General features: G+C 39.3%; 6 protein-coding genes across 10 annotated transcripts; 4 read left to right on the top strand and 2 right to left on the bottom strand.

The window, feature by feature from the left end:
* The first annotated feature begins 421 nt into the window (after positions 1–421).
* LOC140799350 (xylan glycosyltransferase MUCI21-like) lies at positions 422–2,508 on the top strand. Its single transcript, XM_073153657.1, has 2 exons — positions 422–765; positions 1,059–2,508. The coding sequence occupies exons 1-2, from the start codon at positions 426–428 to the stop codon at positions 2,363–2,365; spliced, it is 1,647 nt and encodes a 548-aa protein (XP_073009758.1). The 5' UTR covers positions 422–425; the 3' UTR covers positions 2,366–2,508.
* Positions 2,509–2,852: 344 nt separating this feature from the next.
* Positions 2,853–5,227, bottom strand: LOC140798390 (two-component response regulator ORR9-like). 2 transcript variants are annotated; one of them, XM_073152198.1, is made up of 7 exons: positions 5,040–5,227; positions 4,867–4,953; positions 4,680–4,771; positions 4,509–4,586; positions 4,312–4,382; positions 3,523–3,768; positions 2,853–3,255 (listed from the first exon to the last, which is right to left on the bottom strand). In XM_073152198.1, exons 1-7 carry the CDS (start codon positions 5,098–5,100, stop codon positions 3,231–3,233), a joined length of 660 nt encoding a protein of 219 aa, XP_073008299.1. In that variant the 5' UTR covers positions 5,101–5,227; the 3' UTR covers positions 2,853–3,230. The 2 variants fall into 2 exon arrangements, with proteins under 2 accessions (XP_073008299.1, XP_073008300.1); XM_073152199.1 differs by lacking the exon at positions 5,040–5,227 and having other exon boundaries at positions 4,867–5,031.
* Positions 5,228–6,254: 1,027 nt separating this feature from the next.
* On the top strand, positions 6,255–13,463 carry LOC140799349 (protein LNK2-like). Of its 3 annotated transcripts, none has more exons than XM_073153654.1 (11): positions 6,255–6,664; positions 9,191–9,590; positions 9,681–9,801; positions 9,940–10,042; positions 10,169–10,264; positions 10,344–10,439; positions 10,668–11,414; positions 11,580–11,737; positions 12,696–12,838; positions 12,988–13,084; positions 13,200–13,463. In XM_073153654.1, the coding sequence occupies exons 1-10, from the start codon at positions 6,362–6,364 to the stop codon at positions 13,071–13,073; spliced, it is 2,253 nt and encodes a 750-aa protein (XP_073009755.1). In that variant the 5' UTR covers positions 6,255–6,361; the 3' UTR covers positions 13,074–13,084; positions 13,200–13,463. The 3 variants fall into 3 exon arrangements, with proteins under 3 accessions (XP_073009755.1, XP_073009756.1, XP_073009757.1); XM_073153655.1 differs by having other exon boundaries at positions 12,988–13,106; XM_073153656.1 differs by having other exon boundaries at positions 6,342–6,664; positions 9,690–9,801.
* A 1,786-nt stretch (positions 13,464–15,249) lies between these two features.
* LOC140798522 (probable calcium-binding protein CML35) lies at positions 15,250–15,804 on the top strand. The gene has a single exon (XM_073152378.1). The coding sequence runs from the start codon at positions 15,250–15,252 to the stop codon at positions 15,802–15,804; it is 555 nt and encodes a 184-aa protein (XP_073008479.1).
* Positions 15,805–16,486: 682 nt separating this feature from the next.
* LOC140798500 (triacylglycerol lipase SDP1-like) lies at positions 16,487–20,435 on the bottom strand. Of its 2 annotated transcripts, XM_073152349.1 has the most exons (5): positions 19,592–20,265; positions 18,225–19,091; positions 17,765–17,908; positions 17,012–17,659; positions 16,487–16,934 (listed from the first exon to the last, which is right to left on the bottom strand). In XM_073152349.1, exons 1-5 carry the CDS (start codon positions 20,120–20,122, stop codon positions 16,926–16,928), a joined length of 2,199 nt encoding a protein of 732 aa, XP_073008450.1. In that variant the 5' UTR covers positions 20,123–20,265; the 3' UTR covers positions 16,487–16,925. The 2 variants fall into 2 exon arrangements, with proteins under 2 accessions (XP_073008450.1, XP_073008449.1); XM_073152348.1 differs by having other exon boundaries at positions 16,487–17,659; positions 19,592–20,435.
* A 1,206-nt stretch (positions 20,436–21,641) lies between these two features.
* Positions 21,642–23,484, top strand: LOC140798521 (uncharacterized). Its single transcript, XM_073152377.1, has one exon. The coding sequence runs from the start codon at positions 21,673–21,675 to the stop codon at positions 23,482–23,484; it is 1,812 nt and encodes a 603-aa protein (XP_073008478.1). The 5' UTR covers positions 21,642–21,672.
* The last annotated feature ends 1,355 nt before the right edge of the window (positions 23,485–24,839 follow it).

Below are 24,839 nucleotides of genomic sequence, written 5' to 3'. Positions count from 1 at the left end.
TTGGATTCCTTTGCAAATCGACACGCCTAATTGATTAATCCATATAATCTTAGGCTTTATATAATTTGTTTTCCTCCCAGTATCTTGAATTATGTTGCACGACTTCCAAGAAAAGGAAACCGAACTAATCTACTCAGCATTCCAGCTGTGCCCACAACAGCAACCACTGGCAAGGCATGCATAGCTTCTCGGATACCTCACTCGCTTTTACCCCTTTTGCAACAACAACCAAGCTTAAGCTGTCTACCGATCAAATCTACCTGTTATATTTTTTGAAGCCAACTCCATTGACGCCGACCCGACCAACCATAAATAATCTCTCCGCCGCCTTCCAGCCTTAGCTTGCAACCTCACGTCTCTGACGCAGTCCATTCCACCACGCAACTCCCCCCCAAACTATTACCATACATAATAATATTATAATAATGGTCAAAACTTTACTTCTTAGCACACGGTTTCCTGTCCAGCTCCATGTGTATATATATATATATGTAAGAATACTGCAAGCCATTGATGTAAGCCAAACTGTTAGAAGAAGAAGTAAAGAGTCAGGAATGGTGCATTACCACCGTAACTACGTGCAGCAGCAGAGGAAAGGAGATTTAGAGCAGCAGCAGAATAAGCAACCACTGCATGATTCTTCGGAGCTCCACCGTCTCTTAGACTTCGGCCATTGCCGGAAGTCCAACGCCGCTATCCTTCGTCTCCTCTTCCTCTTCTCTCTCATCTTCTTCACCCTCCTCTTCGCCCCAAGACTCTTCTTCTGTAAGCTCTCTCTCTCTCACTCTCTCTCTCTCTCTCATTATTTGAAGAAAAAGTTACATATAACACCTTATATTTAAGCAAAATATTGCAATAGTGCGATTTCACTTTTTGCACCCGACAAGAGAAGGGTCTGGTTTGGAAATAACTACGATACAGGGTTCAAAATGCAAATACTCTTCTCTAATTAAAAAATTGCATATAAGACCTTGCTATAAATTGAGAAGGACCAGGAGTTGATTTATAATTATCTAACTTTCAGGAGATTAACTGCAAATGTTCTTCTCTATGCGCAGACTCGTTTGGGGCAGAGGAAGGACGAGAACTCCAACGGAGAAGCCAAGACGAGAGCTGGGCATCTCCCTGCACGTCCATGGCGAACGACACCATCTGCTGCGATCGCACCGCCTTTCGAACCGACGTTTGTTACATGCGCGGCGACGTTCGGACGCACTCTGCCTCCAATTCCATCTTCCTCCTAACTCCAAACTCCTCCACCGCCACCGCCGACAACCTGTTCGACGAAATGATCAGGCCTTACACTCGCAAGTGGGAGACCAGCATCATGAGCACCATCGACGAGCTCCGGTTAAAATCACTCGTCGTCGACCCGACCAGCTCCTCCCACAGTTGCGACGTTCGTCACGACGCCCCCGCCGTCTTCTTCTCCACCGGAGGGTACACCGGCAACGTATACCACGAGTTCAACGACGGCCTGATCCCTCTCTACATCACCTCGCAGAAGTTTAACAAGAAGGTGATCTTCGTCATGCTCGAGTACCACGAATGGTGGATGACCAAACACGGGTACGTTATCTCCCAGCTCTCGGATTACCCCCCGATTGACTTCGCCAACGACCGGCGGACGCATTGCTTCCCCGAGGCTATCGTCGGGCTCAAAATCCACGACGAGCTCACGATTGATGCGAGCAAGATGGAGAGCAACAAGACCATCCGCGACTTCCGCCGCCTGCTCGACGAGGCCTACAAGCCCAGGGTCAAGCAAATCATCAAAGAAGAAAAGCAAGCGGCAGAGTACAAAGCCCCGCACAAGACCCACAAGCCGAAGCTAGTGATCATGTCACGAAACGGGTCGAGGGCGATCGAGAACGAGAGCGAGCTGGCGAAGACGGCGGAGGAGGTGGGCTTCGCCGTCGAGATCCTCCGACCAGAGCGGAGCACGGAGCTCGCCAAGATCTACCGCGCGCTCGATTCTTGCAACGTCATGGTCGGAGTCCACGGAGCAGCCATGACCCACTTCCTGTTCATGCGGCCCGGGTCGGTGTTCGTGCAAATCGTGCCCCTGGGAACCGACTGGGCGGCGGAGACTTACTACGGCGAGCCGGCGACCAAGCTGGGGTTGAGGTACACGGCGTACAAGATTCATCCGAGAGAGAGCTCGCTGTACGCGGAGTACGAGAAGAATGACCCGGTTCTACGAGACCCAGATAGCGTGAATGCTAAAGGATGGGAGGTGACCAAGAAGGTGTACTTGGATGGGCAGAAGGTGAGGTTGGATTTGGATCGGTTTCGGAAGCGCTTGGTGAAGGCTCATCAGTATTTGGCTTCGAGGAGGAGGATTTGGAAGAGGAAGGAGAGGTAATGGAGGAGGGAGAGTTTAATTACGAGTTTGAATTAATATTTGATTATTACGTAGGAGATTTTGTGGATACGATTAGAGGATGTAAATGGTGTGTGTTTTTTATTGATTAATTATACTATTCCATTTGTTCTTTGGGATTTTTACATAATTGGGAAAAAGAAATATTTAATATATCATAATTATCATTGTTTAAAATAGTTCAAAAATTATCTAGTATCTTACTCAATATTATAGTAAGAAATATCTATGCAAGATAAAAGTAATCGATAAAAAATCGCGTGTTCTTTTTGTAACTCATGAATTGAGTTAGATTAATTAATTCGAACAAAACTGAAGCCGGCGACGTCATATCCTAAGCTACCGAGTTTGCTTTTTAGCATTGAGCAGTAAAAGTCGGCAATGAGTAACTGATATCTGCAGTCAGATAATCTTTCATCAGAATACTTCTCAATATATACTCTTAATAAAAAAAAGGAGCTGAGTAATGTAATGCAATGCAAGCGAACTCTTATTCCAAGTAATCATCTTCTCATCGTTTAAACATTTTTTTTTAACATGAAAATTTTATTCTTTTTTAAAGGAGATACATAATAGACTAAATTAATTTCTCAAAATTAGAACATATCATTCTGAGTTCTAACTGTAAATAATCTGATGAACCAATCACTCTCCAAGCTAACTTAGATTGAAGGTCAACATACTGGAGTGCATGCATGCAGAGGAACTGGGCTTGCATTCCTTTTGTGTAGGCCAACACATATGATCCTTTCTGCTTCGGCAACAGTAGCAGGAACAGTCATCAGGGCAAGTCTCAGGAAGCAAGGCAAGAATTAGATTTTGCTTTCATTTCAAATCCTCGTCGAGCTCAAATTTGTCGCTCTTTTATCCGCCTACAAGTTATTGCACTGAGAGTATCATAAATCTATTGGAATCAGATAAGTATAAGTCAAATTAAGCTTCGAGAAGGTTCTCTTTTGTGACATAAAACTGGGCAATTCATTGGTTTTATTTCTTTCACACTCCGTTTGTGCTTTAAAATGCTGATAGAAACGATGCCTTTGAATTGAAATCACGGTGACAAACTGGCAGGAAAATTGAAAAGAGAAGATGGAAATAGGAGAAATGAAAAATAAAAGAAGATTTATTGCATGTCTTACAATGTTGTTAGGCATCTGTTGAGTCTTATTCTTGTCCTGTCAGGTAAAACTCCACAATCTGCGGCCCTTCTTTTGTTGCTACTGCTGTTATTGCTGCTACTAGTAATCAAACTGTTGCTCTGCAGCAGTTGTTTATGCTGGTAGTGTTTTTTTGATTTCCATTTCAGTATGTGGGGCTTGAGTTTATTCACATCTGAGAGTTGCACAGGTTTAAGAAAAAACTCCTCAGCTCCCTCTTCCAAGCATCTGATTCATGAAAAAAGAAGAAAGACTACTGTCATATATTCCTCCCTTGAATTAACACATTATAAGTTTATAACAAGCAACATTGAGTTCTTTTGTCAGATTGGTATCTGAAAACTATCACAAATAGATTACTTATTTACTGGAAAGTGTTTCACAAGTTGCGACAATGCCTTATCCTACACCCTTGAAAGCCAAAGCGCAAACACCCCCATTTCTTCAACTGTGTCGGGTTGGATAGTTAAATCTACTAATTTTATCATTTTCACAGATCAAAATGTCTCTGGTCTGATTTATGATGTGAAATGCATGAACATGTAGCATATAAGAATTAGTCTTATAAAAAGTAAGTTTGTTCAATGTGAAGCTGAGGATAAAGCTGCCATCTTGTGTAGTTATGAACTTATAATGCTGTCAACATTTTAATTATAATGCTGCCCAGTAACTAAATTCCCTCATTTAGTGGCCTCATGTGAAAAAATCATTCAAATTTCACTCTTTACTCTGCAAATCTATCAATAAATTAACAAATGTTGAAATTCTCACCTATTGATCCTGGAAGGTACATTCTCTGATGACATTATCACAACAGGAATGTCTTTCAGATATGATGACCCCTAATTCAGCAGTGAAGCAATTCCATTAGAATGATATAATAACTAATCGTAGCAATGTATTTTAAAAACTGAAACAAATGAATAAGCACCAAAGAAATCTAATTCAAGATGGCAACTGCGAGTTACCTTGATCTTCTTGAGCAAATCATACCCAGTCATTCCAGGCATGCAATAGTCAGTAATTATCAAATTCACCTCAATATCCTGAGAAGCAAAAAGAAACAAAACCAACCCAATTCACCAAAAAGCACCCCCAAAAAAAATGAAAAATATCCAAAGGTTCTCGACCATTTTTACCTGTTGATCAGGTGAAATGGGAAGTTTTTTGACTTTGTCAACCTGCAATCCCAGAAACTCCAGAGCCTTGCTCCCAGAGTCAACTGTAGTTACTGAACCAAACAAAGCAGAACCCAGAAAAGGAATCAAAACAAAAACCTTTGATGTTTGATTTCTTGATTCTTGTTCGTTTTCTATTTAAGAGTACCTTGGTATGATGAGGTCTTGAGGAGCCTCTCGATCAACTTCCTATCAGGGAGACTATCATCCACAGCCAGGACATGGAACTGGGTCTCTGTAGCAATCGCCATTGTAGCTATTCACAAGGCAAAGGAACAACAACAAAGGAGAAGAGAGGTTTGGTCGTATAAAGTTGCTTACTTTTAAAAGATTGGAAGAGAGGAAAGTGGGAGTACTGAAGCCCAACAAAATCTCGCAACATGGAAAGCAAGATCCGACCAGATCTCCTCCAAATCTTTCGATTCTCCACAACGACCACATTTGCTTTGAATTGGTGAGCAAGCAAGGGACCACGCCCACCCACTCTTCCTCTTGTTTTCTTCTTTGCTGTGTGTGCCTACCGCCCTTTGCCAGCTGACTCTTTGTATTGATTGGTCTCTTTGCTATCTCCTCATTGATAAAGGTTTATTAGGTGGTAGCCGATTGAGTCCAACCGCCATCGGTTCGATTTCCCCGCGTAAAATTGGGATTGATATTTAGTAAAATATTTATTATTATGTTTATATAATTTAGAGGCATCTCTATTTATGTAAATTATTTATATTTATTTATACAAAGATATTTATCTATTATTAAAAAAAAATGCATTTAGTTTCACATGCCCAATATTTCAAATATGCTCTATAATTAAGCTCGTTTGTAATTTGGTTGTTGAGACACTGGCCCAATTGTTTAAACTATATATTGAGAATGATTAGCCCTTTGTCTAAGTTTAGTGTTACCTTACGAGTTTATGATCTATCTAAGTTTAGTCTTACAAATCTAGAGGTCACAGCTATATTGGTCTAATTTATTTCGTAAATGTTAGGGTTGATATCTACTAAAGCGTTATATAGTTCAATTTTAGAAAAGTTAGTCCAGTTGTCTAGCTTATATATAAGATAGCCTATAATTAAGTTATAAGTTCATAATTTAACATAAAATATTACTTAATTATATAACAATTTCTACATAAAATGTAAAAGTGTTTGAAACAAAATAATGGGACCATAGGATTTATGAAGGGCTCTGGCTTGCTTGACCCAACCCACTAGAAAGAAAGAGGGCCGAGATAAGAATCTAAGGCCCAAATAAAGTTTAAACTACACTCCGGAATTAATCTTTTTCTCTATCCTAATTTAGATGCTAAATGTGAAAATATTATAAGATGGTTTGTGGCTCATATATGAGACGCGTGTCACGTAGAGAAACCAACAAATCGCATTAGTTTAAATAAATAATTAATGAAATCCAGCAGTCCACTAAGTAAGTAATTAATCCCGTATCAGCTGGCGTGGCGGGGGAGATAAGAATGCGCGACTTAGTTAACAGCGACAGCTAAACCCACCCACACCACCCACTAGAACCTTCGGGAAATTGGCGGCCCAAATGAAACCCAAATCAAATCCACCCCAAATGAGACCCCGCCAAAGAAACCAATCAGCGCGCAGCATTTGATCGACCCCTCTCCGCCACAAGCCGAGATGCTTAACCTACACGTGGCGGCCCCTGGCTCACCACTTCGACAGGAGGCTATCAATCACCGCCACGTGTCCGCTCGCTCTGGAGTCCTCTCGGAGGGGTGGGGGGTAGAGGAGCAGGTCGCGAGGAAAAGCAAAGGAGACGGCTGCGTCGATTTCGCAGGGGTCTTCGCGTGGCGATTCGGAGGTGGATCCGGCGAGCTTTGGAGATGTGCGGTTTGGACTTCGAGCGCGGTGAGATTTCGGGCCTCGGGTTGGAGATCTTTAGCTGCTTCGAAGATGTTTGATTGGAACGACCAAGATCAGGTTTCTTATTCTCGATTCCTCTATTTCAGTTGGTTTTCGTTTCTAATTCTTGGTGGGTCTCTTTATTGATGTGTTCTAGAGTTTAATTGGTTGGATTTTTTTGTTATCAAATTGGTAATTTTCATGGGTGTTGTTTTGTTTATTTAGTTGATGGTTTACTGGAATACGCGTAGATCTGTGTGCAGAAATGGTTGAGTAGTTTATTAGTAGGGGTACGAAGTCATCGATTTTAGATTTGTGTTGGTAGTTCATTTTTTTCTTTTAAGTTGGAGGAGTAGATGCTTGATATTAGAGTTCTAAATTTGTATGTAATGTAGAAAGAAACATAGGGGTTTCTGCTGGTCTAATAGTTTCTCCATTAAGGATGAGTAACTAGTTAGATTTGTCACTATAGAGTTATCATTGATTGAGGGTAGTTGAGGTGAGTATTCAATCCAGTTAAGTGTTCAATGTTAAGTTAAGCTCCTTGTTGATTTAAGGAAGGGCCACGGTGTATCCTTGGTATCTTCCCATGGTGTAGATCTTAGAAGCTGGGGCATATAATATGTATCAACTTTCACATAAACTTGGATACAATGAAACATCATAAAACTATAATAAAAATGTTTAAAGGAGCTTAAAACTTGGTCTGAGATTAGAGATGCAAAGCTATTTCAGGAAGAAGTTCTTATGAGGAAGAGAGGATGGTAGGAACATAATGGAATCAAAGGAGAAAAAACTTATCAGGAAGAAGTTCTTACTTTTAGTATGATGACAATTCGTCGATCATCATGGAATGCTCAATTTCATCCATAATGGGGATCCTTTACGAAGCTATATTAGTTCCCAAATAATAGTAGCTTCAGTCTCTTTTTTAGATCTATATCAATTCCCAAAAGTTAGTATGGGATTTAGCTATTTGAAATTTTTAATGTTTATAATTATGAAATTGTTTCCAAGTTCCAACACTTCTTTAAATGCTTTAAAGCAAGGATGGGATCCGCAACTTAAGTTTTAACCGATAAACCCTCTCTCTCTCTCTCTCTCTCTCTCTCTCTCTCTCTCTCTCTCTCTCTCTCTCTCTCTCCTCTCCCCGCTAGGGCACTTGACGCGAGCTCGGGCGAGCGGCGACAATGACGACCAAGGCGGTACATTTTTCTCTCCTCTTCTTACGGCACGGCCGGCACGTGCTGTGCTGAGCCGTGCCATAATTGCTTTAAAGTTTGGGAAAGATAAACTATCATAAAGTGGCAAATTGGAAATAACGTCTTTATTCAAATTATGCAATAAGTGAGAACACTTTTCAGATTTGAACCTCCACTTACCAACAGTTTTTTATGTCTCTAGTGCCTTTCTAGAGTTTGCTTAAAAGCAGAATCTGAGAGTTTCTGCAAGTTGCTTTGATAAATCATATAAGGTTCCACCTAAGCCCATGGAGTAAAGGAGGTCAAGTGAAAGATAATATCTTCTTGCATAATCATTCTAATAATGCAAGTATTCAAATCTAAATATATTCATGCTAGTCTTCCTTTCACCTTGGGCTGTATATTTATCCATGCAAACTGCAGTAGCTTAAAGTTCTTTCTATATCTACGAAGAAAATCTAAAACAAATGAAGTATCAAAAGTTGTTCTAATTGGTCTCTAATTTATGGAGACATGTTTGGACCACTTCTTGGGACTTTTGCAGCCATTGTGGTTTGGTCTGTAATTTGGACTATGTTATGTTCTTTCAAGGTTGATATAACCTTCTGTCAGATGTAATCCATAATCTTTGTTTTGTCCATGTGCAGAAACTGGACTAGATCTGTTTGATGAAACCAGATTGAGGTGGCCTAAATTATTGACATCATGAATATCTGCATGGATTTAAATAAAAACCATATCTAGCTGGCATAAAGAAGTATTGAACCATATAAGTTGCATCTTCCGTGTTTGTCAATGATGCAAAATCTATATGATATAGATAACTCCATCTGCTACTGCTTTTATAAGCTTCACCTGTGAGTGTCCCTTCTTCCCTTAGTTCTGCTCTAAAGCATGGCACCAATGGATGGGTTGGTGGTTCGTTAATTGGCCACAGAACCCTATCATTTTTTACTTTATTCTGTACAGACTTCGCAGGATGTAGTACATTATGGAATCATTACTTTGTTTTGGTCATTGCTTTTTTACATTTTCGATGAGTATCTTTTCTAAGTTTCTGTGTTATCCGTATTTGATTATAGTTCTTGTTTGAAGAGACTGCTGTGACTTGCACTTAGGGAACAGCTCCTTAGTCCTTACTAAAGAAGGTGCAACTACTCAAGTCACTTATTATTATTTATCCTTACTTGGGCTAGGAATGTATAGCTTGATTTTGTTTCTTAATTATTCTTTCCTATCGTTACTTTAGCTAGGAATATATAGCTCGATTCTGTCGTGATGGCAACAATATGTCATGGTGATCAGCTGGAAGAAAATAGTCAACCTATTTATTTTTGTCTCTTTTGCTTTCTAAACCTCAAGGTACATATCATGTTTTTCTTTCATGTTCTTAAAATTTCAGGTAGGTGAAACAATATGGGCTGAATTCACTGAAACCGAAGACCATATTGTGCCACCTTATCCCAAGGGCAATGAAGAGAATATATTCCTTAATTTTGGAGATTATGATAAAAAGCAGAAAAATGTTGAAGCGGGTAGTGATTTGGGATCCTCTGAGCACACTTCTAGAGAAAAAATTGATTTCAATGGGTATAATATGGAAAATCAATCTGCCTTTCAAGCAAATGAAGAATGTTCTGATCCGCAACTTGACATGGAACCGTGGCCTGATCTTCCTTCTTTAAATGCTGCACTTGATAGAAGTTACAACAACGAAAGTGATCAGGATTCGATGGCAGCAGCATATATGGACGACTTCAATGCTGCATCCAACTTAAACAAAGTTAGAAATGATATAAGAGGTAGAGGTTTGCGTCATTCTAGTGGAGTGTTCTGTTATAAAGATGTGTCGTCTTTAAACATATCATGTAGGTTTTTAACCCATCATACAGTGCAGCTAGATGGTGAGCCAGGCGTATTTTGTCATGACCATGAAGACAAGGAGAATGAAAGTTTTCTTGACTGCGATTGGGCTAATATTGGAGACTTTGATGATCTTGACCGCATATTTAGGTAAAACTTACCTACTGTTTGGGTTATATTTTTAATCTCCTGCTTGCTGTTTTGGTTTAGGCCATATTTTATTAGCGTCACCATTCGCAACTCAGTACTACTTATCTGACAAAGAATAACTACTTTCATGATTTGCAGCAACAACAACTCCATATTTTGTAATGAAATGGCTGGAAATAGCGAGTTCCTGTCTGCATCATCAGATGTAATCAGTGGCACTGCACAGTCAATCCCCTTACCTGTATGTGCACATCTAAGATTGTTACTAGTACTGTGCTATGTGAATATGATAGCCTCATACCTGATTAGTGGCATTACCTTTTGCTCACAATGAAGAAAACATTTTTGAATTGTTTCTGATCTGCAGGATTTGCAGTTAAACAGGGAACAATCTTCTGATCATGGTTCTTCCACCTTCCACTTTAATAAAATTTCTGGTGGAAGAAGTAAACAAGAGGAGGAGGTACATAGGCGATTACATAGATGTTTTTCATTTGTTATCATAGATTTTCTTTCACTACATTTCTTATTTACTTTGGCAGATAGCCGATGGTACTGTGAAAGGTGGAGAGCAAGCTGAACCCAAAAATCATGTTACTAGTGAATACTCTGGGAAACCTAGCCAGTCCTCAAAGAAGGTATTTAATTGTGCATCAGCACATTAACATGATCCAAAAGAGGAGCAATTTGCAATATCCCGTTAGAAGCAAGAATCTCTACATATAACATCCAATTGCCTTGAAGATTCTTACATCTGTACTAATTATTCTAAAGTGGCATATGAAAGATTCTGTTAACTCACATCTTAAGTGGCATTGCATGACCCAGTTTATATATGCACTTCATATTTGTAATCATCTATGTAGGGTGATATACAAAAGAAGCTACTAAAATCACGTAAAAAGGATGAAGAAAGATGGAAGAACAAAGTTTCCCAAAATGCAACTAGTTCATTGCTCCATAAAAATAACCAAGGCCAGCAGTTTGCAAGTCCAAGTATGCATACACTGGTTAAGACTCATTTGCAGCAGATCTTTCAACCCCCCCCTGTTGGTCGACATATGCAAGTTGCAGACGCTGAGAATATGATAGAACTAGGCCAGTCTAATCAGTTTTTATTGTCTGGCTGCGGATATTCGTATTCTTTTCCTGCCAGTGCAGTGTTGCCAAATGTTCATGTGGAAAGGAGCCAATCAAAACCTGCTTCTGTTGGCTATAGGACATTTACAGATTCATCAAAGAATTCAAATTCCTTAGAGAAGCTGTCTGACGTGCCTTCAAGGCCATCAATGATGACACCTCAAGAAAAGATTGAAAAGCTGAGGCGGCGACAACAGATGCAGGCAATGCTTGCAATTCAGCAGCAACAACAGCAATTTGGCCATCAAGGTTCTGGTAGCGACACTTTAGTCCCTCAGGAATGTTCACCAAGAAAACATAATATGGATTCTTTGACCAGTTCTCTTGCTCTTGAAGATGCTATAAATAACGTTTCATCATCAGAGCTGAGCAATCTAGCAGTTCAAGATGAGTCTCAGAAGATCTCTGTTATGGTTGATGATCCCTATTTAGAGGAAACAATATATTATCAGCTTCAAGATGCTCTGGGAAAGGTATAGTGTCGCTACTTACTAGAATGGGTTCTTTCCAAACATGCCGCCTTATGTATTTGTCATTGCATTTCTTTTGATGAAGGTCGTTCTTTTACTTTCTAAAGTGTAGTGTTTAGCTGACAGTCAATCTTTTGTAAGGCCCTAAAAATGGTTTCTGATCTACAGTTGGACAATAGAGTACGGCTCTGCATTCGTGATAGTTTGCTTCGTCTAGCTCAAAGTGCCATGGAAAGGCAAAATGCTAGTGACAGAAATAGTACTAACAAGAGTAACAAAGATGAAGATGACTCTTCAGAAATTGACGAAACAAATAGAAAAAAGAGGTAAGTGACGTATATACACTCAATCTTAAATGCTGGTAACAAGTAATTCTCACTCCTGCAACTTTTGAATTGTTGTGCCCAAGTGGGCATTAACTTTTACAGATTATGTTACTTATTGGGTAATACTGTCGTGCTATATATTGATACTTATTTGACAAATTTTCTATCTACTTTTGTTCTTCACATCCTCTTGTATCAAATTAGAAGAATTACCATTCAGTAGCAATTTTGTGTAAAACCATACTTATTCTGAAACGCTGTCAGAGTCTCCTTAGAAATTAACTTCTAAAATGTTGTTAAAGGGAGATGCAAGATCTAAATAGGATGTTGATTTGACTGTCCACTTCTTGAAATGACAAGAATTCACCAACTGGATTCTAACATTAAGAAATGGTCTCAGAAACTGTGATGATTTCAGAAAATTACTGCTTACTTTTCGTAAGGACACTGAAGTATTAATAAAATGGTAACTTTATATGGTGCTGCTTATTTGCTAGTTTGCATGCTGAGGATTCTCTATCTTTGCTATATGATGGCTTTTCATCGAGATGGCAATCCTTCAAACTCAGAGCAGAACCGGCTGCTAATATATCATTATAGTTCTTCAACCAATTGACATTGCGCAGTAAGTTTGGGAGAAACCATTAATAGAAGGGCATCTCTGACATTCTAGATCATCTAATATTTTCTTACTGTGTAACCATGGTCTACTTGGCCTTGTAGAGTTGTAGTTCTACGTCCTTTAATTAATGCAGGATTTCACTTGACTTCACTTTATTGATATTTTCTTTCCTTTTTTGCCCTTAAGTTCCATTGTGTTGTATCATATTCCATTTTCCCTATAGGTACTGGACGTTTCCTTAACTGTCTGCCAACTATGCTTGCAGTTTGAACCTATATTCTCGTGTTTGTATGCAAATGAAAAGTTCACCTTAATCTCCTTTGTTTTTGTTCCCAGATGCCCTAAAATGGGTGATGCAGAAACAGATACCAATCCCATAGACCGCACTGTTGCTCATTTGCTCTTTCACAGGCCTTCAGAAAAGCTTATGACACCTATAAAAGAGGAATTACCACCATCACCTGTTCCATCTCATCCTGGTAAGTTTCCCGACTTCAATTTCTCGTTAAGGGATGCTGCTGGCCACTACATGTATACTCTCAAACTGTAAAGTTTCCCCGAAAAGATATCCTTTTTTTCTTTTGCCCCCTGAGATGACTAAGTCCTTCATGCTGGATAATGGGCCCAGATCCAAAAGTGTCTACAAACAATCATGGAAGTACATCTGAGGAAAACTGCCAAGGCATCGAAGAGATGGAGGTGCAACCTCCATAATAAATAATGAAGTAAGATGTATTGAGAGAAGATGTACTGTTTCTTTTGCCCTTTAAAACACTATGAAAATGTCTTATGAACTCGACACGACTCGTTTTCTGCTAATGAGCTGTCTTTCCTCTGCAGACAGTAGCAGCCGAGATTAACAGAAATGGGCACATTGTAGAGAAGCAGCTCAACTGCAGAGATGAAGCTCATGGTCTTTCGCTTACTATTTATCTCAACTCGTATGTGATTATCCATCTAAGTGAACTCTTGTATTAATTCCAGCCAGACCATGAACTGGATTAGTGTTATCCACTTCAACATACTGTACACTAGTTGTAACTTAACCTAGTCCTTCTTAACAATAATGTTGTAAGCTCTTTAATTAGCTCCCGTTGTTATCAATCTGCATGTATGTATGCTTCAAGTTTTACTAGTGACACTGGTGGAATAGTATGACATGGATAATATGCACATCAACACCCTAATATCGTTTGTAAAATGAATGAAGAATACTCATAAGAAAGATATGCATTTTATGAATTAAATTTTATAAAAAAATCCGCTCAATTCCAAGTTGCATGAAAATTTATAATTTTATTGTTCTCCTTGTGGACTTACTAATTGCTTTTAGAAGGGTCAGAGATGAGAGTAACTTCCTGGATCCTTCCTCACTCCCACTTTGGTAACGCCATCGTCAAAACTGGAAGAAAATTTCTACCATACCACTTGCTTTCGTGCAAGGAAGAAGTAAACTAGATCCTATTAAAGAATATATGAGAATATCCACCGTGACCGAGTAAGTCCTTGGCGAGGAGAGGACACATTGGATGCCACTTACCAGTAAGTGGACAACCATGAAAGTCCTTAAGGGGACTGCACGACGCAACGTGAAACTCACCCAGGCTGGCATGGAAAGACAAAAAAAAAAAAGTGCAACTCACCGAGACTGGCAGAAGGGTAGTGTCCTATCAAAGCCCAGAGAAGGGAACAGTTTTGGTCGAGTATGCCTCCTGTTCACTGACCGGGTTTGGATTCTTTATGTTGTATTCTTGCGGATTATGTAGAGATTCCTATGAACTTCAGAGGCTATTACTATTAGACAAAAAAATTGATGAATATTTTTTGTGTCAGAGAAATTTATCAAATATATTCCACCTTTTATTTTTATTATTATTGAGTGTTACACTTTACCTATGTAAAATTACCTAAAAAACTACTTTGAATTAATTTTCACCTAACATTAGCTCATGCTTAAAATAAATAAAAATCTATATATTAAAACACTTAAAATAGTTCATAAAATGTATATGATGCCTTAGAAGTAAAGTAAAGTAAAGTAAAGTAAAGTATTGGGTTTAAGTGATAAAATTTCAATTATTATAAAGTGTGAATCATAATAAAAACAAAACGTACTTGAGGTCCCTACCACAGACCAAGGCCCTCTAAATCTCTAATAGATCCATGTACCTTCTCTATTTGGCAGGTAAAAGGTTTAATGTTCCAAATATATACTGTGTTTCCTCCTTCCAAGGACATTGGACAAGGACAGGAATTGGTGTGGCTGATGGGAGTGAGATTTCCTAGCTATTTCCCGGCCCCCTCTTTCTCAACGCATGCAATCACGGGAGATGATAAGACTGATATGATAGTAAGTCGAAAAGGAGACCAAAAAATTTAAAACCGAAGGATATTATTTTGTCTCAGCTGCGTACTTTGCAACCAACATTTAATAAGACATAACAACATAAAATAAAACCTTTTGCAATGTCCGTATGCTCTTGTCTTTCCTTGTACTGTACTCAACTTCAGTCTTCATACATATATATATATACACGTTATAAGAGATTTTGAAAGGTTATACGTGCAAAAAGTATGTGTAAAAGTTAAGGGTGTTAAATGCAAATTTCCTATATATATATATATATATATATATATATATACAAACAAATACTATATGTGCTCACCCATTTAGTCGCCGTACGTACGTATGCCCGCATTCCCACCCTCTCATCCTCGCTCGTTGAAACCTCTTATAGAAGAATATAGATTGAATTGCTCCTGGGGAAACTTCCCGGAACTTTCACTTCCTCCCATCTCTTTATATAATTAACGACTAACTCCTTCCCCTCTCACCACCCTCGAAGTGGAAACTCCCACTTTCTCCTCCTCTTCCTCCTCCTCCGCGACCATGAAGCTTATCCCCACCTTACGCCCTCCCTTCTTCGGATCCTCCTCCTCCTCGAAGAAGAAGAAGAAGCCCAAAAAAAACCGACCCGTTTCCCGTACGGATCCGTCCTCCTTCGCATCCGCTACCACCTCGCCTTCCTCCTCATCCGAATCCGTATCCACTGACCACCTTATCGGATCCACCCCCAGATCGGTCCTCCCGGCCACGCGGCGCGAGCTCGAGGCCGTCCTCCGGCGGCTGACGCCGGCGGAGGAGGAGGTCGCGGCGATGCTGGCGGAGGCGGAGGCGGAGAGCGTGAATCTCGAGGAGATCGCGGCGCTGGACGTGGGCGCCGCGGATCCCGAGGAGATGAGGGGGGCGTTCGAGGTGTTTGACGCGGACGGGGACGGGAAGATCTCGGCGGAGGAGCTGCATGCGATGTTGGTTAAACTCGGCGACGAGGGGTGCTCCATCGACGACTGCCGTAGCATTATCTCTGGCCTCGATAAAGACGGCAACGGGTTCGTGTGCTTCGACGCATTCGTTAGGATGATGGGAATGGACGGCTGCGATTGACTCTACCTTCCTTAAGTTCGTGTTTCCTGTTTGATGTTAAATACTCTTACTATTAAGTGGTCACGAAAGGGCGGGAGGGGTTGGGATCGTCGTTTTGTTTTGTAATCACCTCATCGCCCATTGTTCTTGAGGACCACCGTACCAGTCAATAGTTGGTTGTGTACTTCTTTTACTTATTTTAAGAGTTTGACAGTATGACCCGTTAATTTTAAGAATAATTCTTTTTTCCTTATTCTAAAAATAACAGTTAGATACTAAGATATAATTCTTTTATTATTTTATTAAAATCACATCTTATATCACACACGAAATTAATTAATGATTTATTTTTAATATCTAATCAATCTATTGTATATAAAAACAAAGAATATTTATAACGACTGTATAAAATATTATTTTATTTTTTTTGCATGTAAACCCTTCGAACATCTCTTATTTGTGCACAACGCTATTTAAAGGTGATATTTGCATATAAGCCTCCTTAAAGTTGATATCTACATTTGACCCCTCAGAAAATCTAGTTTTGCATGGACACCCATCAAAATCAAATCTAACTAACTATTAAAATTAATTAATTAATTAATTAAACTATAAAAAGACAAAAAGCATCCTTATCTTGTTTGCATATATGCCTATGACACACAAATATAAATTTAGAAGCTTATATAAGCATAGAAGAATATTTTGAGGGAAGAAAATTTGTATCTTTATCGTATATATATATCCTGATGAAGGAAGCCCTCATGATCATTCAATATACTGTACATGAAAAATTAGTTACAGTTGGCAACCAAAAATATACAGCAGAATACTTTCAGCTCGATAGTTCATCCCGTTCCCCCATGGATTCGGGTGAATGCACCGTAAGAGGACACATTGCCTTTCAACCATCAATTACCTGATCAACGATAGTTCAATCATTATAACAATGAGCTGATGTATCATCATCATCATCATCATCATCATCATCATCATCGCCAAAGGGTGAACTTGCATCAAAACATTCTGTTTGTATTGTTCCTAGATCTGATTCCACTGAATTAGAGCCTCGCTGCTGTTCATATTCACTGTTCCTTTGTACAATTAGAACATCCTTTTTCACAATATTTAACAGAACTCCATTATGGGTCCTTTCAGGTTGCAAGAAATCGCCGTCAGAAACCATAATGCTAGTAGAAGGACTAGGAGGAATTCTACTGATGCTAACCTCATGTGCTCCAGAGCCTGTATTTTCTGAGCTTTTGTCGGAAATTACAAATTCAACGCTTTCGTGGAGAGGATCTCTACCAACAAACTCCGCCACCATGGGATTGGAATCAGTTGCCGATGCATCGATCTCATCTTGCATTGATGAGGACATTTTAAATTCTGATTCAACCTCAAGATTCTGAACGAAATTGATGAACTTGTTAGCAGATGCTGTCCTCATGAGAGGCCCGCCATTTCTTGTCCAAGAATACAAGTCTTTACTCTCTGACTCGCTCTCGCTGCTGTCATATACAATTTGTTGGGCATGCTGACTTCTGTTCGATAGTCCGCCAACAAGACCACCATCTGCAAGGCTGTCTTCGTTGAGAGAGCCTGACGAATTCTCTCTTGCGATTGAATTCCATGACGGGATCCTCCTTGAAGGACGGAACCTAATAAAGTTGGTGTTTCCTTGTGAAGCAGCTGCTCTTTCAGCACTCCTTTTTAGCCTGTGCATGTGGTTAAGAAGCGCGACGCATTCGTCTAATGCAAGTTCAATTGCACAATTTGTCTTAATTGCAGAGAGCTTCTCCCAAGTACATCTCCTGCCTTGGTTGGCAGCCTTTTGGAGCTCCACATAGGAGGGGTTCTGTATGATCTTTGAATACTGAAAAATGAGAAGAAAAACAAAATCTCAAATTAGTTTATTCTGCCTGCAGTCATCAAAACTTTAAACTAGAAAGCAAAGAATAAAGATAAAAGTATCAAGAACCTGAGCAAGTGTGGCAGGCATAACTACTGTGACATCACCCTCCCAATCTTGAGCAAACAACTTTGCTATTCCTCCCAACGGAAAGCCAAGTTCCAGAATTTGGTTGCAACGATGCTTAACCTCCATCTCAGCAAGATCAGCGAGCTACATTTGATATAAACAAATGAAATCAGCTGTCGCACAAGTTAAAAAGGAGCATAAATTTGTTTTCATTGTCTATAAAAATGATGCAGACATGCAGGAACCACAGACATGTTTTAAAGAGGAAAAATTACTGTTGATCATTATTTCCTTGGTCACTGTGGGCCATACTCTCATTCTTCCAGACCGATCGGAAAAAAATTGCCATATTTTACCATAATCACAAGAATATGGTAGAAATTTCAGATCAAAGTCTAAGGATGATGTACAAAATAGAAGTAAAGATCATCAAATCAGAGAGCAAAGAATAAAATATTACCTTGGCAGCAAAGCGGCCACCATAAGATCTGATCAGTTCCTTGAGCCTCAATAATGGGACTATGTGAGGATTGGCCTGGCTAACAATGAAATGATTTACATTGAACAACTCCTTCAATTGCATCATTGGCAAATCACTCTCCAAACTTCCATCCCTCCAACGGCGTGCTGAAGTGCCTGAAGCTTGCTCAGGACCCGCTGAAAAGGGTGCAAGGAAAGGAACAATTTCACCAAATCTATCCTTTGCCATCAACTCTTGAGCCTCAAATAGACCTGGAAACGCACAAGAAGCAGTGACAGCACTCCATATAAGAACATGAGGTGAAGTCAAGTAATTAAGGCATCGCGGCGGCTCATGCTTTCTGGCAGAGCAAACAGTGACGCTGAGAATACGTCCAGTCATGTCGTAAGCCTCTTGAAATGTTAAATTACTTGTGAGATGTCTCAAAAGACTCTGCAATTGCCTGATCTCGTGAACTGCCCCACGAGTCATAACCCTCTTGATGACTGTGAAAATCCCACCCAGCTGATCAAAGAACTGTAAAGAATGCAAAGAATCCTCAAAAAAGCTCTGTAGCTCAGGCCATGATCGTGTTGCTACAATAGCACACATAATTGAACCTACACTGGAACCGGCAATTATCCGAGGCAAAATCTTATGCTGAACCAACGTTTTCACTACGCCCACATGGAAAGCTCCTAATGAAGCACCCCCACTCAAGAGCAGGGCTGTCCTACCAAACCCATGCCTTGTCTCGTGCATGAATGCAAGCTTCTCCTCCAAAGTCAGCTCATCTGAATCAGAGTTACATACCATTTTCAGCTGAGTTGAAACCTCATCAATGTACTCCTTTATGAGTTTTGGCACCTAAATTATAACAGCATGGATTATAGGATCACTTGAGTTTTGATATTTGTGAAAAAAAACTAGATAAATGCAAATGTTGCACCATAACAAATAGAAAATATAGATACTATAACAAAGTCAATTAAGAATAGTATATACTCAACCACACAGCAGATACAGTTAATTAATTAACTAATTGATCTCAGGTCATCAACATGCCAAGTCTTGCAGTTCTTAAATTTTAAACATTACGTTTTAAAAATGCATATACCTAAGCAAGAGCATTTCTTTTGGACTTCAGCATGCATTAATTCAAACAAAGTTACAAAGACAGCAAATCTAGCCAAGTCTTAATTTCGTTTTTCCTAGGTATACAACCTTCCAGCTTTGATCATCTGATACTATTAAAAGACAAATATAGTCTCAATGGATTTCCAACAATAATTAGAGCAGGGAAGCTGTATGCAGAAAATTTTACTTGCTAGATCAAAATTGGCCATGTAACTAACTACTTTTAATACCTGAAGCCTTCCTTTATGCAGCTCAGGGTTGCACATATTGCCCAAGTTCCTCATCAGATCGCCGCGCATACAGAAGACCACATCTCTCAATGATCCCTCTTCCCTCCTACTCCGAAGCTCTTGAAGCTTGTTCCGTACCAACTCCTCGTCGTAAAGATCCGACTCGTTCGCTTTCAGAGTCTCCTTGTCGAGCATCTTGGCTGCATGCGCCCACTCCTCATAGGTCAACGCACCCCTCATCATGTCACGCCAGAATTTGCGCCAGTGCGCCGACTCCGCCCTCGCTCTGACGTTGGTGAACCTCTTCAAGAGGAAAACCATGAGGGTGACCATCACAAGAATCCCCTGGGTGTTCTTGGGGTGGAACCAGGACAGCGCCGGGAGCAGAGCGTCGCGAAGGAAGCCTGCGAGCCGCCGCCGGAGCTCCGACATCGACCGGCATAGAAGGATCCGGAAGGCGATCGTGCGTCCGACGACCGTGGAAGGGCCGATCGAGAATGAATCAAGACTGGCGTCGTTGGTGATGTCCATTATTGGGGTTGCAAACGTTCGATCTTTCCCTTCTTTAGCTTCAATTCTGATATGGTCTCGATTCCACCAATAAATTGAATTCCCAGAGCGAGAAAATTGGATTTTAAATCACAACAAAAAAAATTAATAATAAAGAGGAGTTTCAGGATCCAAATCTTTCCCTTCTTTAGCTTCAATCTTACAGGACAAAAAAAAACTCTCAGACCATCCAAATCAATTTTTGATCAGAACCCAACTCATAAACTTGCTAGAAATCACTACCAAAGTGAGAAAAAAGAAAAGAAGGTTCTTTCTGTTCCAAAAATTCTGGGCCAGGGAAATGAACAAAAAGGACATAGGTGTACGCTGACGAGGATCCAGATCAGCAAGAGAGAAGGATAAGAACGTAACGCGACCGAGTCTGACTTCAAATCTAAACCATCTCTTCCCAGATCGGGACAAATGAGAAACAAACAAGAGCAAAAGAGATCGCAACCAAACGCGTGCTTTGGCCCTTCTCTTCTTTCCTTCTCCAAAAGCCAAGGTAAGGGAAGAGTGACCACAACGATAACTATAAAACTCCCGCGCTTCTCTCTCTCTCTCTCTATATATATATACAATATGTAGGTTGCGATGAGATAGCGAAGTTGGCCACTAATGGAGATTTCCACTTAGTGGATAGGTCAAATTATTGACCCACTTCATTGTCTTCTTTTTTTTTTTTCCAACTTTTTTGTTGGATTTAGATTTATTAACTCGATCTTGGTCTTCGATTTGAACTCGAGCTATAAGGTTCGTCCCGTATCATATACTCTTGGACTAGCTTATTTTGTACGTTAGCTTTGGTTGGTCATTAATTATACTTAATTCACACAGCAATAGATGTTGATGGCGTGATCGAAAAATAAGCAATAATACCTTTTGAAAATATTGGAGAGTTCGGTTTGGAGATTAAAAGATGGTTCCAATGATACCATTGGATTTTTGGAGAGAGGAGAGTTCGAGAGTTACTTCAAGAGTAACACTGGTTGGTTGGTTTGTTAGGGCTTATTTAGTTTGAGGCTAAGTTTAAAACTTAATTAATTAGTCTTATTTTTTTATTTTAATTTTTTGAAGAGAAAACTTAGTTAGATATTAAAAAAAAAGTGTTTAGCATTTTTCCGACCTTAAATCTATGACTTTCTAATATGATAGAAAAGAATAATAATAATAATAATAATAATAATTCAAGATTGCATAATTGTGACGAATAATATTCTTTTTGTACAACTGTTCATATTTATCCAACAAAGAAAACTAGGGGCATGCATTCCATAATGGATTTTTCTTTCTATTAAATAACATGAAAGCCAACTGGAACTTGGGGGGCAATTAATAAAAATGAAGTCAAGATCTGATTAGAGAAGCTAACAGCCTGCTAAAGAATTCGACATAGCTGACCTAATGAAGAGCTCAGCCAATGAAAACTACACATCTCGTGAGGAGTTCACCCAGTCCTAACAAAAGACGAAGACTTTATTGATCTGCATTCTTCAACTGCTGAATTCTGTCTAAGGCCTCAAACAGAACCAATGAAGGGTCATGATAGAGCAAGTGAGGGAGGAGATGATCTGAAGAAGAAGAAGAAGAAGAAGATGATGATGATGAAGGCTTTCAGACCCACAAAGGCCTCAAATTTGGATGTTTTAAGCAAGTCCTCCAATGGATGCCAAAGTATTCAGCTGAACGAGTCTCCAAATTGCTCCAAGATTTCTGCGGTCGGACAATCCGATTGCATGCCAAATTATATGAAGCCAACAAGAAGCTCCAATCCGACATTAACTTTTTTTGATTCCGAAGCCAAGAATGCAAGCACTTCAGCAATGCGATGTATCAAGAATCCGAAAAGGCCTACAATGGAGAAGACTCTGCGGATGCCACCGCTTCCTAAGAAGAACATAGACACAGCCACATTCTCATGGACTCTGAAGGATTCAAAGATCAACAAGACACTAGACCTCCATCCAGGAGGTTCTGAATCTGAAAAGACTTCAGTACTGAAGGTCTGTCGATCCCCCTACTGTTCTCTAAATGGTCATAAGCCTCCTCCACTGAAAGATTTACCTTTGCTCAGGCAAAGAAGCTTGAGGAATGGTCTCTCAGTTGAGACCAATACTTCAAAATTAGCAACTAGAAAGGAACAAAGCACTCAAGAAGCAATTAACGGAAAACTATCTAAATTTCTCAAGGCTGCTTCTTCTATGGATTACGATGAGGCACGCTGCGAAGAGGAGGCTTCAAATCTATTACCTGAAACCTATTCGGACATAAGCTATAGATTTGATCTTGACCAGGGTACTGACATTTCTGCTGAAGATATAGATGGTTTCATGAATTTTCTTAAATCCTCGGAGTATGATCTTCGACTACAAGCTGAGGAAGATTATGGAGAGTGGGCTTCTGATGGTGAGGATTTTGCCTACAGTAATGCGAACGTGTTAATATACGAAGCAACCGGAATGAATTGTGAAGAGGAAACCTGGTCATGTCCTAGCAATAAAAATGACCGCGATGTGAATCATGCATATGATGAGTTCTCGTTTTACTCAGAAATGATACCTGAAGATGAGATAGTTGAGAAAAATATTCTTGTGTCTTCCGAAGGAAATCAATTCGTATATAAAGGAAGTAACTTAGAATATGAAGAAGTCCATGAGCCATATCTGCTAGATAGTTGCACAAATGCAACTGTCAACTCGGAGAAGATAACAGATGCTGAGCCCTTGTATAATCCAGAGATCACATTTCAAGATAGTATCGATCAGGAATGCAATGGCTTATCTTCTGAAGGTATTAGATTGGGAGGTGGTGATTGCGAATTCGAAGCTGAAGAAACTGACTACTTAATAGAGAATGCTGAAGAGTCTTCATCTGATTGCGGTCTCGAAGATGAGATAGCTAAGAAGCGTAATATTGTTGCTCCGGAGAGTTGTAATTTGGAATGTCGTGGTTGTAACTTCAGGCATGAGGATGAAGCAGAAATACATGAATCTAATATGCATTCTGGTGCTAAAGATGAAGCCTATCTAACACCTGATGGATGCAATGTCAATAAAACAGTACAAAGCACCGCGATCGAAGAGGAGAATGGAAATAACAAAGTAGAAGATACCCAAACACCACAGTCTCTTCCAGTTTGCGAACCAAAATTAATCGATCTGCGGCAAACAGCAAAAAAAGAAAGAAAAAATGCAACAGAGTGGATGACAGATTATGCACTACAGAAGGTAGTCACAAAATTGGCCCCTGCGCCGAAGAGGAAGGTGGCATTGCTGGTTAAAGCTTTTGAGTCTGTAATTCCTCTAGTAGTCATGAGTGGCACACCAATTAAAACCAGACAATAATAATGAGAAAAGATCAAGATTTAATCTTTGTTTATGAAAGGTTGTAGCATAACTTTTGCATCAGATGAATGTTAACTCTTATTGGTGTTATCGGAACATTCGGAGGAGATTTTTCATGGATTGTGCTGAACTGGAATCAACAACTGTAGAGTTCTTTATAAATGCTGTCAAATTTGTTTCTCGAGCTCATCGGATGATAGTAAGCTAACGGAGTTAATATAGCCCCAATAATAATATAGCTGAAATGGAAGCAAGCGAAATAAATAACCCCAAGGAACAAAGAATTGAAGCACCAAATTTTTGCGTAGTTATGAAGCAATTATTTCATTCCATTGTTGACTCCTAACAGTAATCCATTAGAAAACATTTCAAGTATCGCAAGTGCAGAAGCATCGGTTTGCAATGCATTCAGCAAAAAGGCACTTTCCACAGTATGGACGACAATCCTCATCTCTCCTGCAAATCCTTCCGACTGCTTTAGTAGTTGCAGCCATGGAAGTTGCTAAACCTGCAAAAAGTAAGGTAACTATCATTAGTCTTGAGTCAATATATCAATCGCGCGCATCTAACAGTTCTGATTATGTCTGTTAAATCTAATAAACATTTAATACTTTCCTTTCAAATACTATCAAAACATTTTGGATGCGATTGAATTTTGTAACCCAATTCCTCCATTTTTCATATGATTTTTTTTTATAAGAACCGATTAATCCCTAGAGAGAGAGAGAGAGAGAGAGAGAGACTCACTTGATGTCATTACTAAGAAAACTAGCATGAACGAAACAAGGAGGGTGGCGGTGTTCTTGGCCATTTTCTCTCTTTCTCGAGGAGGAAGACGAAGGTGGTGAGCTTTATATAGAGAGGAAATGGTTGTTATAACTTGCAATATAAGACGGTTTAATGCAGCGTATCTTTCTGCATTTATCGTGATTTGCTATATTTTAGAGAACCAAATCGAAATCTTTAAATCGTGATCCCCTGACAAATAAATCCACTGCTAGATGATTAGTAGCGCCAAGAACATCTCCAATGCACTAAACTCTATATTTATTTATTTTTAATTATTAAAAACTGAATATTTATATATTATATTCAAATTAATTAATAAATCTTCTTAATATAATTAATAAATTAAAATTTTAGAATAATTTAATTTTAAACACATTTTAAAGGTGTCAATGATATTTTTCCAAGTATACTGTTTCTTATCGAATTAATTATATATATTAAGTTTAAATAATTAATTTATAAAATAAATAAATTATATATTAAGTTTAAATAATTATTTAAAGCTCATATGCTCTAATCAAGGCTTATTAGGTATAATTACATAATCCTCGTAGCAAGTTGCCAAA

The sequence above is a fragment of the Typha latifolia genome, chromosome 12 (assembly GCF_019914945.1).
Source record: "Typha latifolia isolate L0001 chromosome 12, TyphaL0001v2, whole genome shotgun sequence".
Lineage (NCBI taxonomy): Eukaryota > Viridiplantae > Streptophyta > Magnoliopsida > Poales > Typhaceae > Typha > Typha latifolia.
This window is presented reverse-complemented; position numbering and strand designations above follow the sequence as displayed.